The sequence below is a fragment of the Xiphophorus hellerii genome, chromosome 21, assembly GCF_003331165.1.
Source record: "Xiphophorus hellerii strain 12219 chromosome 21, Xiphophorus_hellerii-4.1, whole genome shotgun sequence".
NCBI classification, from domain to species: domain Eukaryota; kingdom Metazoa; phylum Chordata; class Actinopteri; order Cyprinodontiformes; family Poeciliidae; genus Xiphophorus; species Xiphophorus hellerii.
Genome location: NC_045692.1, coordinates 3,145,047 through 3,161,348, shown reverse-complemented (window position 1 = coordinate 3,161,348; position 16,302 = coordinate 3,145,047). Strand labels below are relative to the sequence as shown.

At 41.9% G+C, this 16,302-nt stretch overlaps 2 protein-coding genes across 2 annotated transcripts in view; both read left to right on the top strand.

The window, feature by feature from the left end:
* kcnh2b (potassium voltage-gated channel, subfamily H (eag-related), member 2b) overlaps positions 1-16,302 on the top strand; it is a 220,332-nt gene that overhangs the window by 66,338 nt on the left and 137,692 nt on the right. The gene's annotated exons all lie outside the window — the stretch shown is intronic.
* LOC116711712 (piggyBac transposable element-derived protein 4-like) lies at positions 11,855-14,980 on the top strand. Its single transcript, XM_032551181.1, has 3 exons — positions 11,855-11,982; positions 13,030-13,231; positions 13,323-14,980. The coding sequence occupies exons 2-3, from the start codon at positions 13,111-13,113 to the stop codon at positions 14,801-14,803; spliced, it is 1,602 nt and encodes a 533-aa protein (XP_032407072.1). The 5' UTR covers positions 11,855-11,982; positions 13,030-13,110; the 3' UTR covers positions 14,804-14,980.

Here is a 16,302-nt window from a genome sequence, read left to right as displayed (position 1 = left end):
TTGTTCTGGTTGTCAGAGGAAGAAACAAGAAACATGAGCAGAATTAGTTCACATTCATGTTTGTTAGTGTTTTTTAACCCAAGTTGTGTCTTTCCTATACATTTTTTTTTAAATAAACCAAAGACATTAGGTGGAACCATTGTATTTTGCGTGTTTCTGATACACCCTTAAATCTTATGCACTAGCGACTTCTTGACACAACAGCGATGGCCAAAAAGCAGCTTCTCTTGGCCCCCGGAGGGTTAACTTCTGCTTCAAAGAACGATCTGATGGGACGCTGGAAAAGACCGCTGCATTCGACTTGTGCTAAAAGAAGGTAATTTAGCATCAAAGCTACTAAAGCCTAAAATAGCATCTCAGTGCTAAACATGTAGCGGCTAACGCTAATGTCAGCATCTAAAGACGTTCCATGAACAGGACTTCCTGAAACACTAGAAATACGATTGGTTAGAATAACACTTTGCACCAATCTGATGTCTATTTATTCAATGTTTTAGCAGCAAAAATGGTTTTTGAATTGAAAATGTTAATTTTCTTAATGTACAGTTTTTGATTTTTGTAATTAAGTCGATTAAAAAAAATTATTCAAGTCCAATCACTAATTATAGTATAGTACAGTAACTGAACTGTAGATATAATTCATACAAACTAAAGGTTCCCAGTACTCAAACATTTTGAAACATGCAGCAGAGATTCTATCACCTGGTTCAATCCTGAGAATGACAATGTTTGAAGTTACATGTCAGTCCTTCAGCTGACACATAACCAAGTTTGACAATGAGGACCTGATAAAAATATGCAACACTTCAATACAGTCTTGGAGTGTGGGAAGCCCTCCTGCTGTATGTTTGACCCCATCCTGCATTTCCATATGACTCTACAGACACTTAGGGCTCTGGTGTTGGGCACATGTTTAGTTATTTTCACCAAATAGGAAAAATGTTATTCTAACACTAAACTTCTTGTCTTCTTTGCAGATTTAGACATACGTACCTGCATATACAAAGGTCATCATGTGCCTGAGTTTCAAGGTCTTCCTAAACCTACGTTTTCATGGGTTTTCCTCATGACTCTTACTTTTAGGTCATAAATCAGTCTTCCTTTACCGCAGACAGGACGGTGTGTGCTTATCATTGCAGTTCTGTTGAAGATCTGTTTTTAAATGTGAGTTTTGCCTGTACACTCCATTTGCTGTGCGTACTGTCTGTAGAGGTAACCCCCCGGTGACCTCTGGGGACCTATGATGGATAATTGTAGCAGCCAGAGCAGGGTGGAAATCTTCCATTCAGCTCCTGTGGGTGTTGGGCACTCACTGTGGTCCAGGTGAACGGTTCCTTTACAGAACCAGTTTAGCTACCCAACAAATCTAAACAACCTGTTGTCAAGCACCCATTCCCAAATAACCCTGGACTGTATCTTAGAATGTTAAAGGGGCAGTAACATGTCAAATATTTTTATTTATTTATTTTTTTAGATTTTTAGATTTATCTGAATGTTATTCCCTCATAACATTCAGTTATGAATGTTATGAGCTACACTACTATACCAGTAGTGTAGCCTTGATTCTTTCAGGCATGTTTGAGAAATCCTTTAATCTCCATGCCAACCATTCAGCTGAGCAAAACATCTGGGTGGACCTAGCCCCGCCTTCGAGCTCTTGCGCTTTCTGAAACTCCACCTTCAGGAAGTCATCACAACATGGCTCCACTATTAACCCTCTAACAATGTTTTTACCAGCACTGCTCTGAGTAGGATCTCCTATAATGAGCTCAGCTGATGTGCAGTTAAAGCAGGTGTTTGCTAATTGCTGCTGGCTAGTCTGAAGGAGCTGAGTGGGGGAGTGGTCCTCGGTGAGGCAGAAGCTCTGAAGCTTAGGAACTGCAGCTCAGAGGAGGAAAGAAAATGGAAACTAATTAATAAAACAATAAGGCTGGAAATAAAAATAAACAATAATAATAGAGTTAAATTAAAACAAATGATATTAATTTATGTCATACTGTACGAGCAAATAAGTTGGAAAAGTTATTTTTATTTTTTGGATGCAATATTTGGGACATTAATCACATCATCAAGCCATTTAATTCTATTTTTTGATGGCATTTTTGGCAGGATTCATCCTCCGTAGTTTAATGCCAATTGTAAGCTTCAATAAGCCAACTCACCATGTTTTGGTGTGTGATGGTTGCACAGGAAATGTATGAGATTCATCATGATTTACTCATTTGCCTTACCGGAAAGACAGAGTCTGTGTAGATCTGTACTATCTTATTTATATTGCAGAATGAATTTCTGTTCCTTAATGGGTTTTCTGGGTCATAATCCAGGGCAGTTTATTGCAAAAGAGCATCAGAATGCAATCCCATGAACTCCAGCCACCACAAATATGTTCTTTTTTTTCTTTCTGCTGCCTCCTGTGGCTCTCTGTCAGAGCCATTCCCCCTCTAATCTGTATCAGTCAGCTCCGTCGTCTCAGTCATCCATCAGTTAATCAGTGTTGCAGCTTCAGGTGTCAAAGAACTCCGGAGTCGGAATCCTGTTCAGGTTAACCTACTGCAATCCTGGGAACCTCCTGTAAAATCATCTCCACCAATTCAATTCAAAAACACTTTTTGTTGCTAAATTATTGATTAAATAGACCCACGAGCTCAAAAATAGAGATATTTACTACTTTTAATCTGTTTTTCAAGGTATTCAACCATCAAGTTGCATCAAAGTTCTATTCTATCCATTCATCTTTCCAGTGTTTCAGGAACTCCTGATCATTCATGGAGCTTCTTCAGAAGTGTGGACTGTGGACGCTGACGTTAGCGCTGGGGACGTCTGTGCTGCTGCTACATGTTTAGAATTGAGATGATATTTTAGGCTTGAATAGCTTTGATGCTCAGCTAACTTCATTTAGCACAACTGGAACACAGCACTAGTCTTCTCAAGCATCCAATTCGATTGGATTTTGAAGCAGGAATTAACCCCAAGAGGGACAAGAAAAGCATCCATCGCTGTTGCTTGCAGATGTCGCTTGTGCGTCAGATTTTACGAGTGTACCAGAAACGCACAAATATAAAGGTTCCGGCTGGGGGATTTTGTATATGAAAAAACAAGACTAATTGCATGAAAAATGTTTTTAATTGTGTCATAATCTATGCAATGAATTAATTGAAAGTAATGAGTTAAAACCCCAGCCCGAAACTTACCCAACTATATCGAGCTGTAGAATGTTCTGAATGTAAATATTTGAGTTGGGATGTATTCCTTTGAAATGTGTGAATTTAAAAACCTTCTCCACTCCCAAAAAAGTAACTTTTTGTTCTTCTTGAAGATGAGTTGTATCATTACTATACAAATAAAATCTATTTTTAATTGGGAAAAAAAATCAACATGAGAATCATGGCTTTGGTGGCTGACTATAAGCCTCTAACTTCCTGAGTTTTTCAATGCTAATATTGTTTTCTTATACGGGACACCAGAGCATGCTGAATTATTGTTTTGCGCTTATCGATTTTAATGTACAGGTTTCAGGGAGGAAAACCCTCTAAAATGATTTGAGTAGAGTGCTGCAACAGCGGCTGTGTGTTTTCTACCAAAACATGGCCTCTCTCTGGAATTGAATGCTCAACCTTGGCAGCCTGTAGTTCTCCTCACTCTGATTTACACAAGGACACAACTCAGGCAGGAAGACAAAATGTCCTCGTCCCAGTGCTATATTTCCACCCTCCATTGTAAATGGAACTGTGTGTCTGCTGCCGTAGATCTCAGCTGCCAACCTGAGGGCACTTTCAGTTCCCACTCACCTCACCAGAAGGCCTGCCTTCATCTCAGATTTACGAAGCCCACCCCAGGCCTGACTTATCCCAGTAATGACTCCCCATAATTGAATCAGCTGGGCATTTGGTGGAATACTGTATATATTGACTCCTCTGGGTGGCTCACCAAGTGTACTTACCCCGTCCTCTCTCTTCTCCCCGTGGCACTCTGTCCTTAATGACACTGCTCTGTTGGTTTTTCTCATCATGGCCAGCAATTTCTTTTTTCCTCTCATTCCAACAAACTTTTGATGTTGTTTAATAACCTCTCTGAGCCCTCCACTCTGTTCCCCATCTTCCCTTCTCAGTTGGTTCCTTAAAAGCTCCCACGCCTGCACATTGAAAGGCTTAATGATGAGGCCTGCTTTTCTTAATGTCCATTTTCCTCCGCACACTGGCAATTACCGCTATCTGTCTCCGCGACTTCTCTCCTCTGTGAGCCTTCCGTTTCTGCCCCGGAGCGGCCCACTGCCACTTATCCCCATGAGTCATCATGGGGATCCCGCTGATGGAGATGCACACACACATACACACACCGTCTACGCAGCCACAGGGGCCCCCACTCCGTCAGGCGCACACACACCAGCAAGGAAACCGCCTAAAGAAATGTCATGCTGTCAAATTTGTCTATGAACAGTTGGAGTGTGCTTTCTCAAAATAAACCCATTTGCCTCACTGTCTGAGCTTTGGTGTCATCTTGAGATATTTACTTGTTTAATTAGTTCCCTCATCTTTTTATGCTCAAAAATATGAGACAATGCTTTGGTAATCTCATATGTATTTGATTATTTTTGATACTCCAGTTTCTCTCACAGAAATGTGACAAAGTTAATTGGTCTCTCTAGATTGTCTCTAGGTGTGAGTCCATGCATGGTTGTGTGTCTCTGTTTCCCTGTGGTGAACTTGTGACCTGCCCAAGGTGAACCCTTCCTCTTGTCCAATGACTGCTGGAGTTGGGTTCCAGCTTTCTCCCTCTGAGATCAGATGGGATCACTTGTCATGCCAGTAACGTTGGAAGCCATCAGGACAGTCAAGGTTACATTTTTTTTCCATCCGAGATTTAACTGTACCTTTCATCTCCTCATGTTTGGTGTTCTCGTGCAAAATTCAAACGGCCATTTTTGAGCCGCTGAAAGAGACGTGATCTTTTGTTTGTAAGACTCTTCTCTCACAGATGCTGTCTGATGGTTTTGGGACTGCAGTTGGCACCAGTGACGAGCTGAATTTGGTTTTGATTGTTCCGTGTCTTGACAGACAATCAGTCAGATCCTTTGGCTTAAGGCTGGAGAAATTTGTCGAGGTCTGCCACTTGACTTTTTGTGATTATGTTACTCTCTCCAACCTCAGCAGCAATGGCACGCTGCAAGAGGTCTTGCTTACATTACTCAATAATCCGACTTAAATTTTTGATCAGTTGATAAACAGCCTATTTCAGTTTAATGGTTGTTTGCAACAAATTACATCCTGAATTCTCTTTTGTCTCACTTACATTTCTTCCCATGTTTTTAGGCTCTTTTTAATACCCTACCATGCAAAATGTGAATTCTTGTCATTTTTCAAGTGGGCTTAAAATCAGGAATGTGCACAGAAGACTAAACCAGTAGGTCCGGTGGATGTTAAAAATAGTCCATAAACTCACTTTTGCTTCTTTCTGGTCAGCCATGTTTGTTTATTCTAAACTCCTGTTTGATCTTGAGAGGTTTTTCTTGAGACTTCCCGTCTGACATCTGAATGTTGGTGAGTGAAATCTGTCTGTGTGTCGTGATGTTTTTCCCTTTCGGCTGAACACCACACTTCACTTTCAAAGTCTTGTCGAATTAGCCAAAATTAAGGACTAACTCCCCGCAGACTCCAATGTACGTGTTTGGTTTTTTTAGACTTCTTTTCCTTTGACTTTATTTGAAAATAAAAATAATATTACCCATAAATCCCAGTAATCGGAAAAGATGGGAATCAAAATGAAAGTAGCTCAAGTCAGTATTTATACTAGTTCCTTAAGAGTTTTATAAACTTTTCACAAGTTTCTCCATAGAAGCCACTTTACACCAGTGTTGTTTAGACGATCCAGTGGCCGCTGCTGCTTTTCAGGGCCAGACGCATGACGCCTTCATCTCTTTGGAGTATGATTTAAGGGTATGACAACGCCATCAGCAATAATAAAAGATAAACAGCAACTCTTAAGATCACAGAGAGGGAGACCACACAGGATGATGCACTCTGGCCCTGGATGAGCCAACACTCACTGAAGGAAGCAGGCAGGGCAGGCTGGATGTGTATGTTTATGCTCCTCTTGACAACAGGCGAGGCCTCCAGAGAGGAGCGCTGGCTCAGGACAGCGCGCTCACGGCCTTATCTCTCCACTAAGGCTTAATGGGGTAATGGAAACCTCCAGGAGCATTCTGGGAACGCAAAGACAAAGTTACAGGGAACATGAAGCAGAGATGGCTGATATGGCTAAATGCGACAGGATTGTAGGATGTGTTGACTCATTTATGTGATGAAAACTGTAGAGGGGAGAAGAAAGTGGATGCTTGTCTGGAAATGCTAACTAAAACTCCATGTTTTCAAAAACGGCACCTTGTCATTTTAAACCTTGATGTAGAACTAGGGCTCCATGTGCGGCTCCTTTAAAGGCTTTCATGGGTCTCTTCACATAATTCATGCATGAGAGGATCCCATCCAATTTCTCTCCCTTTAAAAAGTACCAGGCCCGTATTGTTATTATTGTCAAAGGAGATTATCTTTAACTTTTTCCATAGCTAGATCCGTTTTCTCCCGGATAGGAGTGTCCGTTTAGAGGCTCTCTCCCAGGTTATGGGTTCCAAATGAGCGGGTTATCGTTCAGCCCCATCGAACAGGCCGCTCTGATTTTTATTTCACCTCGTTTACCACTGCAGGCTCATTTCCAACTCAATTTCACAGCTGTTTGAATCGGATGGATTTGACTTTGTCCGCTGGGAAACCACAGCGGGTTCTCCATCAACCGAGGTGGAGGGCTGACACGTGGGAAAAGGCAAAGGATGAGATGAAGAGACGACTAATCCTGAAAGGTCTGAATGAGAAAACAAAACAAAGCTTTTTCTGACAGCTTAATGCATAAATATATCAATCCATCTGTCCTATTGAGGATTCCGAGTTTCCCTTGTGTTGTTGACTCTGTTGAGGGAAAGCTTGGAGTTGATGTTATGGTTGGACGATTCACACCAGCCATGTTTGGTCCACCTTAGTCGGCTTCTTGTTTGCCGGTTTGTGAATGGTGTGAATGCTCTGATCCACCTACAAAACTAGGTCTCGGTTCGGTTGAAGTGAACTATGGTGCGGTTTGAATGCATATATGAATGCCAAGCGGAGACCACTACAAAAGCAGGAAGCTGTCTATAGCGCAGGGCATTCTGGGTAAAATACGACAAAAACAAGCGACAGTCTAGCACTACAGGGAGAAATGGCTCCTGGTCATTTGCTAAAGACAAAAGAGAAATCTTACAACCACTAAAATCTGACGCCACTCCATTCTCATTCATGTTTTGTAAAGAAGGAAGTTGCGCTCATGTCTTGTTCAGAAGTTTTAGTGTCATTTCCTCCAGTGGTTCTTGGTGCAGCGCCACAACAGGCCAGGAGGAACAGGTCTTTAGAAGGCTTTGGTTTATCTGTGCAGTGTGAAAGTGAATGGCTGAAAATGTAACAAATGTTGAAATTTTGGTTTCCAGTGTAACTGAGTCTACTGGACTATCAAGTGTGAAAACATCCTAACATTCTGAATGAACCACTGAGATTTAAACATGTTAATGTGTCAGCATCTAATTGACTTCACCAATAGTCCCTAAATTATTAACCCGCAAATAAAAGTAAAAAGCACTTTCCACATGCAGAAATTGTGAAAACATAATGTAACAACAGAAAAAAAAAGATAAGATTAGTTTAGTGTACCAAATCAAATCAATAGGACTCAGTTGATTCTTTCTGGTGGTTTTGAATTGTTCGTAAAGCCTTTAGGATCTCATGATTTTTTTATTTCCGTTAGAAGGTTAACCACTTTTAGGCAGTTATCTTGTTTAAACCTAGATGGAATATAGATGCTGAAATTTTGACAAATACACTGGATCCACAATAGAATGGCCTTGTCAAAGTCCACACCAAAATCAAACTAAGAATGTGTTGCAAGACTAAATTTGAGTTTTTTTTGCAAAAAAATAAGCAGTTGTGCCAGCAGTGAAAGATGGTTCCATAAAGTACTGATAGCAGGGGGCTGGATAGACATGTATGCCACACTTTTCCGATTTTTTTTTTTTTTTTTAAGTATTTTTTCTCTCCCATTACCTCAATTAGGCAGCAGCCTACTTGTCTTTCTTATTCTACTTTACTCCAAAGACTTGTAATGGATCATAAATCACACTCCATCTCACTTTGTACTTGCATGGACAAGCTTGAGGCTGTTTGCACCGGTTGTTTTTTGCTCCGAAGTGATCCGGAAGTGAGAACACCTTCGTGGAAGCGTGTTGGATTGCAACATGTTTTTGGGTTTTTTTGCGACACATGAAAGAACAGTTGGAGTGTGAAAACTGAAGCAGAGGAAAGGCCTAGCAGACAGGCTGACAGCCGGCGCTTCAGTCAGACCTCTGTGAACTTCAGTCTTCCTCCCTGAGCTGGGTGGCCACCCCTCTTTTATCTCCTGCCCTCCAGAGGAGCGCCCATTCACTCGGCCTCTCTCTGATTTAATTGTACAGTTCAGGATGACTGACTTTCACCTTCCACACGCAGCACATCCCATCTCCATTCAGCTCTCTCCTTTACCTGGATGAGGGAGGCAGGAGGTCACAGAAGTGCGGCTCATGGGCTTTTATTGCTTTGTAATATTTTTGGCTTTGCTTGAAGGGGGGAAATAATGTGAGAATAGAGACACAGACAGGCAGAGGGAAGTTGTATAAAAATTAGTCCTGTCAATCGATTAAGAAATGTAATCAGATTAAGCACACTGTGGCTCTGTGATTAATCATGACTAATCACTTTACCTAACATTGCAAGCTTGAAATATGAATATTTATGCAGTTGTGGTTCTTGGAGAAATGTTCCCCTGGGCTCCTTCTGCTGCACTCTAATCAATTACAAAATAAGAAATTATGGGGCGTGCCGTGGTGGCATAGTGGTTAGCGCGACCCGTATTTGGAGGCCTTGAGTCCTCGACGCGGCCGTCGCGGGTTCGACTCCCGGACCTGACGACATTTGCCGCATGTCTTCCCCCCTCTCCTTCCCCGTTTCCTGTCAGCCCACTGTCATATAAGGGACACTAGAGCCCACAAAAAGACCCCCTGGAGGGGTAAAAAAAAGAAATTATCTGGGTTTTTTTTTTATTATATTGTTTTATTTTTTTTTATTTTTTTTGTAGCAGAAAGCAGGTAGATTCCCAGTACTCAACACTAACTAAGGGAACCTTAGTCCACTACACATTCGTACAAGTAGTAACAAACTTGTTCAGAAAACCACTGTCAGATGAGAAATATTGTAGTTCTTTTCTGCTCCACCCTTTTCTGATGCCGCCCTGGACAACTGCCCATTTAGCCCATATCCAAAACCACCACTGTTTGATCGTTTTCAAAAACTGTTTTATTATATCAAACCAAACATGTCTGAAGGTAAATTGATGAAAAAGGTTCTAGTTCCACTGACAGATTTTCACTTATAATGAGACATTTTTCCTGTCTTGTTATTTTTCATCAATATGAAGGAATTGTTGACCTAAACAAGCCTCTATATCTTGCTGAAAGTTACTTGCAATTTAGTTTTGTATTATTTCCAGTGTCCTAAGATAAACTAGGCAAAAAATACTTGTGTTTGTTTTTGCAGTGTGAAAAACAAAAACAGGTGGAAATGATTGGGGATGTGTGGATGAGGAGAGCAACGGAAGTAGAAAAAGTTAATTACCTCCCAAATGAACCCGTGCTCACCTCCACACTGAGAAATGCACACAGAAGATTTTGCACTAAATAAGAGCCGAGACGGCAGAACGAAACAGACCCAGACAGGAGGAGTGGAAGAATGTACTCCTTCCCAAATCCTCATTATTCAGCGTGCTTTCAAAATGTCACCCTGAGCAGAAAGAAGCAGGAAGGAAAAGTCACGAGTCTTGTCTTGGAGAATTCCTTGTTGCTGCTTAATTGCTCCCAGCATCGACCAAACCAGCCCGCTGGCTAGCAGCGAGTGGAGCCCCGAGCCGTTAGCTTCCCCGGCTTAATCATCCCAAACATGACAGCTACTGAAGTCCTTCTCCTTCTCCGTTTGACACACATCGAGAGGTTGCCACCTGCTTTTTGTCATCCACTTTGGAAACTTGCCAAAAGCATTCTCATTTGTTTTGTCTGAACACAAAGCAGGAGTCTTTTCTGTGGAAGTGAACCTCGTCACCTCCTGCCTCGATGTTTCTTTGTATTTTTGTAGCAGGTTTCAGGTGTCTGGGTTGTTTTTGCTCTCTACATATTTAACATGCACTTCACCCATTCACTGACATGTTCCTAATAATTTGAGGGACTATTAATTTTTTTCCTTCTTCCTCATTGCCGCCTTCCCCTGTCTTATTTCTACTTTAGCAGAGTAGTACTTGTATTCCAAACTGCTTGTCCAACTCTCAAAAAAATTATTAAAGTAGGAAGCAGAAATAACATTGCACCCGTTTATGTTTAGCTGCAGGAATATCTGACTTCTAGGTTATAATTTCTGCTTTAGGAAGTGATAGATTTCTCCTGCTATACCTTTTATTGCTCTCCGGGGTTGAAGCAACCTGCCCTGTTCACCAGAAAGTGAAATAGTTCCATCCCTGTAACGCTTAGCTAACAGAATGTAAAGGTTAGCTGACTTCTCAGCTCAAGACTGATGCTGTGTGGTGTGTGCTTGTTTTTGTGACAGATTTAAGGCTAAAAGACCCGATGACCACTGTAGAGACTCTTTGATCAACACATACTGGACAGGGAGTGATGAAGTGTTTGGAAGTTAGAATACATCTCTGGACTTCAGCCCAGAGCTGTTCCGTCAGTCGAGGCAACATTTAAAAAACAAAACTAATACAGTGATACATGCCACAGATGTGTTTCGTCCTTCACAATGTGTCGTCCACACATTTTATGGGTAAAGTCTCCCACATACTCAAGCGTACTGTACTTGGTCTGAGAACCATGCCGACTCCGCGCTCACCGTTCTCAGACGGTTTAGATCACACAGTAAAGGTTGCCCATTGCCTACATTATGACAAACTCCTTCATTTTCCACAATTCTAATGGATACTAGCAAGTTTGGTTAGCTAGTTTGGTGCTTATCCCTGCATCTCTTTCAGTAGGTCAGTCACTCTACGCGTCCCTGTGCCCGGTTGAACCAACACTCAGTTTGGTATTGCATAGAAAACAGTTAGATGTGAACTCTGTTTCCTGCTGAGCAGTTTTCTGCACCACACCAAGTACGGTCCTTTGAGTCCGGCGGATGTCCACTTTGAGTCTGCCTTGAGAACGCGTGGACCTCGGCGGAGTGACGTACGCAGAAGCCTCAACACTCCACACCTCCTTTGGATTTCACGAAGCCAATGTTTGAAAGCTGATGCCTCTCAGAGACAGGCTTGCTTTGCAGCTTTATGATGCAACTGTTTTGTAAAGCCTCTCTTATGAAGCCTTGTCTGTTCCCCACCATTAACTCATAGAGACCAGACAGAGGCTGCTCAATGCCTCTACAGTAGTTAGTCAGCAGCCTAACTACTGCTCAGAGCATACCGACATCCACAAGAGGGGTCTGTGCCTGACGGACATGCAGCATTAGGAAACACTTGCCTTACCATCATTGTTTTTGTTGTCACATGTTTCCACAGTAGAGGCCTCCAGACTCTGGGTCTGTCTTAACACTAGGAGGGCCAGGTTTTCGATTTCTCGCTGGATGGGCCAAAACAAGGCCACAAGACCCTGTCCAAACTGACCTTTGTGCGCCAGTAATTTACAGAACAATAGTGCTTGATGAAACCAGATTATAGGATGCAGGCTAAAGTTCTTCAGGTCAAATGTAAAACTACCCTTATCTGGTCATTACCGGGGTAATTACCGACCTCCCCCCTGAAAGTCCTGATAGAGAGTCAAAAGACCCTGATTACAAAAACTGAGATTAGCATCCCTTCTTCAATTGTGAATGTGGCCATTGACCGTCGGGCCAGAAGGTGGGAGTGTGAATAGTCCATGTTGGGAGTGGGCATCTATGATACCTACAACTCGTCAGTTTAGTTTTGAAGCATACATGAAGTGTTTTTGGAGAGATGTGACCTTTTGCCAAATGTACATAGAGTTTGCAAAACATACAATCTGTTTCAAGAAATGTGCAAAGGTTTTTCTAAAAGAAATTAGTAATGTTTTTCTTTGAAATAAAGCTATTTCAGAAATAAACTAACCAAATCAACCTCAAAAAAATAAAAGGGTCTTTCGACCCTGGACAATCTCAGGGTCAAAAGACCCTGATTACAAAAACTGAGATTAGCATCCCTTCTTCAATTGTGAATGTGGTCGTTGACCGTCGGGCCAGAAGGTGGGAGTGTGAATAGTCCATGTTGGGGGTGGGCATCTATGATACCTACAACTAGTCAGTTTAGTTTTAGTTTTGAAGCATACATGAAGTGTTTTTGGAGAGATGTGACCTTTTGCCAAATGTACATAGAGTTTGCAAAACATACAATCTGTTTCAAGAAATGTGCAAAGGTTTTTCTAAAAGAAATTAGTAATGTTTTTCTTTGAAATAAAGCTATTTCAGAAATAAACTAACCAAATCAACCTCAAAAAAATAAAAGGGTCTTTCGACCCTGGACAATCTCAGGGTCAAAAGACCCTGATTACAAAAACTGAGATTAGCATCCCTTCTTCAATTGTGAATGTGGTCGTTGACCGTCGGGCCAGAAGGTGGGAGTGTGAATAGTCCATGTTGGGGGTGGGCATCTATGATACCTACAACTAGTCAGTTTAGTTTTAGTTTTGAAGCATACATGAAGTGTTTTTGGAGAGATGTGACCTTTTGCCAAATGTACATAGAGTTTGAAAAAATTCAATCTGTTTCAAGAAATGTGCAAAGGTTTTTCTAAAAGAAATTAGTAATGTTTTTCTTTGAAATAAAGCTAAGAGGGTATAAAATGACAGTTCAGAAATAAACTAACCAAATCAACCTCAAAAAAACATGAAAAAAGTGTAAGCAAAAGAGCCATTGACCGTCGGGCCAGAAGGTGGGAGTGGAAAATGCTGTGGAGTATAAATAGGGGACTGCTTCAATGTAGTCCACATCACTGTAGTCCACAAGAAACAAAATGCAGAAGAGGCTCTCCGCTCAGCAGGCATTGGAACTGATTCAGAGCAGTGCCAGCCCTTGGGATTCAGATGGAGAAGACATCAACCTTCAACTGGATTCGGACTCTGAGCTGTCTTCAGGTTAGATTTCTCAACCTACCTAATATATTTTCCTGACTATTTCTTATTTAGAACAAAACAAAAAGTTAATTTGAAATTGTTTATCTTGCAGATGAGGAGACTCTCCCTCCACCTCCACCACAAAAGAGAGCTCGTTTGGGGAGTGAGCCGTCAGAGACAGCGAAAGATGGCACAGTGTGGCGTGAACAGCAAGTGGGGACACATCTCCATGTCACTCCTATAGAGCCATACGCCACAGATGGAGAGCCAAGCGCTAAGGCCAGACGAAGTATCCGGAGTCGCCTTCAGAGCTTCCTCTGTTTCATCACCATTGGCATGCTTCGTAGCATTCAAGAATGGACTACTCAACATGCACGTCACACTGAGCAGCAGGATTGGTTCATGGGTCTCCCGGAACTAATGGCATTTATTTCCGTCGTCATCTTGCGGGGGGTGAACAAAGTACCATCACTAGGTGACAGCTGGTCAGCAAACCTGGGAAACCCAAGGATCATTGCAACTATGGCCCGAAGCCGCTTCAAAAACATCATGCGACACCTACGTTTTGATGACATGCTTACACGCAGAGAGCGAGCGGAGACCGATAAGTTTGCTGCAATCGCCGATGTTTGGGGATCGTTTGTCACCAACTGCATCGCATCCTTCAACCCTGGTCGACACATCACTATTGATGAACAGCTTTATCCATCAAAGACTCGCTGCTGTTTCCTGCAATACATAGCAACAAAACCGGACAAGTTTGGCATCAAGTTTTGGGTGGCTTGCGACTTGAAGTCAAAGTATATCTGCAATGTCTTCCCATATCTCGGCAAGGACCCCAGTCGTCCCAGCGGGGAGAGACTGTCCGAGTCTGTAGTGATGAGGCTGATGGAACCGTTCATGGACAAGGGCAGAACTGTAACCATGGACAATTTCTTCACATCACTGTCACTTGCACAACGACTGCTTAGCCGGAAAACCACTATCCTCGGCACAGTCAACAAGAGACGCCGGGAAATTCCTCAATCCACTTCACAGACGGATCGCACTGCATTCACCACTCAGGTGTTTTCAACCACTGGTGCCACGCTGACGGTGTATGCGCCCAAAAGGAAGAAGGCCGTTTACATTCTCAGCAGCATGCACAGCGTGGTTGAGACTGAGGATACCACCAAAAGGAAGCCAAACACGGTCACGGATTACAACAAAACAAAGTGTGGTGTGGATGTGATGGACCAAATGGTGCGGGAGTACAGCGTGCGTGCAGGAACACGGAGATGGCCAGTTGCGGTGTTCTACAATATGATTGACATGGCAGCACTGAATGCACATGTGCTGTATCAGGCATGCTTTGGGGTGAAGGAGAGACGGGTAGACTTCCTTGTTGAACTTGCTAAAGAGTTGGGTAACTTTCATGTGAATGAGAAGAAGGCACACAAGGAAAAACTGCTTCGGGAACAACCTTCCACACCCAGCCCAGGCAAAAGGGCGAAGTGTCAGGTCAACCATCGATGCAAGACCAATAATGCGACTGTGAGATGCGTTGACTGCTACAGGTACACGTGTGGCAAATGCACCAGGGTCATACCCTAGCAGTGCCAGGTATGTTCTGACAGTGCAGACGGACTGTGAGTGCTGAAATGCCAGTCACACAAGGACATGCCACTCAGCCCCCCATGTGCCTAGTGTAAATATGTGTGGAATTGTTTTATTTCTTGTATTTTTTGTGTCGTTTTTAATGACAAGAATAAAACGCATTTAACCAAATAACAGTTGTTCTTTTGTATATTTCTCATGCTAGAATTTCAGTCCTCTTGACTTAGACACAAATACTTCTGGTCATTGCTCACAGCTGTACCTGGCTGTAAAATGTCTAATTCTCCATTTAAAATATTATAATGAATTCATTGTGCTTGGGTGCGCCAGTAATGGCCTTATTTACAGAACAAAAGCGCCTGTTGAAAACAGCTAATAGGATGATAGCTTAAATCCTTCAGGCCAGTTGGACTATCTCCAGACTGAATAGGTATATGTCACAATGGACAACCTTCAGCCAATTGTGCAATTGTGATATGCGTTGAGGCCATTACCAAGGTACTTAAGGGTACTTAGGCCATTTGGCCATCTCTAGCCTGAATATGAGTGTTGTCTACGTGGACAACCTTCCGCCCTTCTAGTGCCCTGCCAGTTCCACAAAGACATCCTTTTTTGTGCCAATGTGTCAAAACTTCTGTGTGACAAGGATTATTCAGTAATTTATAATAGCAAGCAGGTGATTACTCCAGAACAAGTTTAGACTCTGTATCTTGATTTGTTTTTGGAAAAAGCTTTTATTACTTTTACGGAGGACACTAATTTGCATCAGGCCCATTTTGAACAGGCTGTTGTTCTGCTGCTGACCGCTTCTCCTTTTAGTTAATTTCTCCCCTCAACAAACGATTTAAAGCCAATCCCCCAGAGACTCCTTTCATTATTATGCAAATGAGAGTAATTCACACTATCTTGCTTTGTTGTAAATACATTTCTTAGTAATTAGGGGTGCAATTATTGGCAAAGCAGCCTGAACCACAACGGAAAATAAAGAGAGGAAAAAAAGTTTCCAACACTGAGCTGAAAACAGTGGAATGGGAAATTTCTGAGAGCCTGAAGCGATAATAAAAATGAAAACAATTAGGGCTGGCTGTCTTTGTAAAGTGCAGTAGATGTTTGAATATAATTAAAACATCTGCTAATGAATACATTAGGTGATGAACTTGTTTCCAGAGAAGAAAGCAATTCTGTTGTCAGTAGAAACCAAACTTTCTGGACTTACTTTTGAAGTTTCATTTTTGTAATCTGCTGATAAATATTTGAGCTAATTGTGATGCATCTTCCAAATCTACAAAATGGGAAAAAAAAGATATTGAATATATATTTGTCTAATCTTCCTGCTGTGAGCAGTGAAATATTTATTCGAAGAGTTTATAGTCAGAGACAAAATGTACTATTTTAAAACAAGACAACATCTCTAAAAAATCTTTAGTTTCTTATATATACAGTACAGACCAAAAGTTTGGACACACTTTCTCATTGAATTCAATACAGTCCAAACT

Excerpts from the sequence above, each read along its gene's own strand:
- LOC116711712 (XM_032551181.1), top strand. The coding sequence starts at position 13,111 with ATGCAGAAGAGGCTCTCCGCTCAGCAGGCATTGGAACTGATTCAGAGC. Across the intron at positions 13,232-13,322 it reads GGACTCTGAGCTGTCTTCAG|ATGAGGAGACTCTCCCTCCA; the intron begins GTTAGATTTCTC and ends TTTATCTTGCAG.